Source organism: Pollachius pollachius (genome assembly GCF_949987615.1).
Source record: "Pollachius pollachius genome assembly, chromosome: 5".
Taxonomy (NCBI): Eukaryota; Metazoa; Chordata; class Actinopteri; order Gadiformes; family Gadidae; genus Pollachius; species Pollachius pollachius.
In genome coordinates this window covers 22522250-22524749 of record NC_136938.1, presented here as the reverse complement: position 1 = coordinate 22524749, position 2500 = coordinate 22522250, and the positions used below count along the sequence as shown (strand labels likewise).

At 49.3% G+C, this 2500-nt stretch overlaps 1 protein-coding gene across 1 annotated transcript in view; it reads right to left on the bottom strand.

Annotated features, from left to right (window-relative positions):
• The window catches only part of dpy19l3 (dpy-19 like C-mannosyltransferase 3), a gene marked incomplete at both ends in the record, with an annotated part of 33090 nt that overhangs the window by 18312 nt on the left and 12278 nt on the right, over window positions 1-2500 (bottom strand). Inside the window, one exon of the mRNA XM_079736204.1 lies at window positions 1656-1823. Coding sequence (XP_079592330.1) covers window positions 1656-1823 — 168 coding nt within the window. The remainder of the gene's footprint in view (window positions 1-1655; window positions 1824-2500) is intronic.

Sequence of the window (2500 nt, the reverse complement as noted above, 5' to 3'; positions counted from 1 at the left end):
TGAATTCCGTTTAAAACATTTCAGAGTCTGTGAACTCTGCGAGGCTTACAGGGATTATGGAAGACGAGCGTGTACTAAGAAGAAAGGGAAACGGGTGAGCGGAATGATTGAATATGAGACACTATCCAAACGGAGAGCAGTTTAGTGGGAACGGTTAAGGAGTTGTTAAGCTTTGCTTGACATCTTAAACTATAAGCACTGAGATTCAGGCTCTCCACAAACTGTGGCAATCAGAGCCCCGAGGATGTCTTTAAATAAAGACTGGATACTAAGATCCCTCAGAAGATAGGAGTCATCCATCAAGATGAGATAACTGTTACTGTACTGCCGTGCTTCACTGTGTTTCACTAAATTACAACTTTAGTTGTGTTTCAATAAAGTACAACTTCAGTGAAACAGGAAAAAAGTGACTGCATGAATAATTCTGGCAGGTGTGATAGGATAGATAGAAGCATGGCAAAAGAGAACAGGTTAAAGAGCGGTAGAGAGCGGTGGAAAGAGAGGGAGAGAGCGAGAGCGAGAGAAAGACTTCCTTGCTGCGTCACAAGGTAGCATCAGAATCAGTGCGTGTGCAGTATCAAGTGCCAATCCATTAGGGTGTGTGTTGGCGTGTGTTTCTGTTTCGTTGCTTTGTTGTTGCCTGAAATGTGCTCAACTGGATAGGATAGTGGAACCTCTGTGCGTGCATACAATAGGATTAAACAAGCGACATCTTCCTGACGGAGTGAAACCTCCGCGGGCGGGATCAAGAGTAGCTCGTCGGCAAGCGAAGAAGTCAGAGGAAGAGCATTTTTTAGAAAAGACATTGTAAAGCACGAACACCTTCATGCACGCTTCCAGTCTGTTCTGTGACCCCGAACGCACCGCCGTCACAACATTTATTCATACCTAACTGAATTTTGGAAAACATGTTTGTGTTTCTATGTGTGTGTGTGTGAGAGAGAGATTGTTTCAGAGAGTCACAGAGAGAGTGAAAGAACAATATGGAGCGAGTCAGTGGGGGAACAAAAGAAGAGAGGTGAACAAAGAGCGGGACCGGGGTCCCCTGAGAGCCACCATAATGTTTAAATAGGCCCCTGGTCAGGACGGGGGGGCCCTAAACGGGCCCCCCCGTCCTGACCAGCGCTCGCTCACGCTGTGTGCACGGCTGCCCCGATACTGCTCCATGTCGGTGTGCTTCCCTCGCTACGGTAACGGTTGCCTGGCGACTACACTGCTACTGCCAAGTGGATACGAGGACGCTGATAGCTAAGAGGCGACCGGGTCGGGAGGGGGGAGAGGGGTGGAGGGGAGTTGGGGGGGAAGTGGCGGATGGGGACTCTTGGATGATTGGGGCAGAGGATGGGGTTGTATTAGGTGCTGGGTGGAAGGGTGGGTGGTTGGTAGGGTGGGGTGTCGCTGCAGGGGGGGCATTGCTCAGGAGGGTCATTTACAGTGTGGTGTTAAAGCGTGGGATGAACTATGGAGAACCCTAACATTTCTGATGATTGCTCTTCAAATCAGAAACACCGGCCGGCTGAGTGGGCTGCACGTTGACTAGTCTGATTAGTGGGGGACCGCCGAGGCACTGAACTCATGTCTTTCAAACGCGTGTGTGTGTGTGTGTGTGTGTGTGTGTGTGTGTGTGTGTGTGTGTGTGTGTGTGATGCGTTCACCTCATGGTGCTGAACGCCAGCAGGCCGAAGAACAAGGTGTGTAGTAGGTTGTACGCCAGGTCTGGACTTAGAATGGCTGAGGCCCCATCCACCTCTCCTCCTCCACCTCCTCCGCCTCCTCCTTTCCTCTCCTCCTCCGCAACTGACGCCTCCTTCGCTTTGCTCCCACTGAGGACCGCACATACACACACAACCACACACACACACGAGAACACGCACAATGGGAAGAGACATTAGCCTAGTGACGTTGCGAGGACTTTCGGACGGAAACATGTTGGCGACGTGGGACAGCATCACCAGAAAGATTGGTGATGCTGTTCCATCTAGCTCTAGGCACGGCCATGTTATTATTCTGATAATTCAGATTGCCAAAGTGGACCACTCACTAGCTAGCTCCTCACTCTCTTGAAAAGGTCAACTGGTGTTCGGTGCCACAAAAGCTTACGGTGACAAATGAGGGTCACCGTAAGTTGGTCGGTTTGGGTGGTATTCTAATATCGAATAGAATACCACCCAAACACACGCACAAATGGGATTCACCCACACCCATGAGGTACAGCATCAGGATCACCCGCAGGCAATGATAAATGCAAGGCTCAACAACATGCATGCACGTGGACACACATCAGGTGCACAAGCAAACTGATACACTTGCACACATCACACACACATACAGAAACAAACACAAACACGCAATCAGAAAATGCAAAGTCAAAGTTTGATAAATAAAAGGCTTTCTTCATTTCGGCAAACACAGACAGTCTGAGTAAAGAGGCATTCGCGTGTGAATAACAGCGAGGTCTAGAATAGGCCTAGACCTATGCTACAGTAAAACATGGATATTT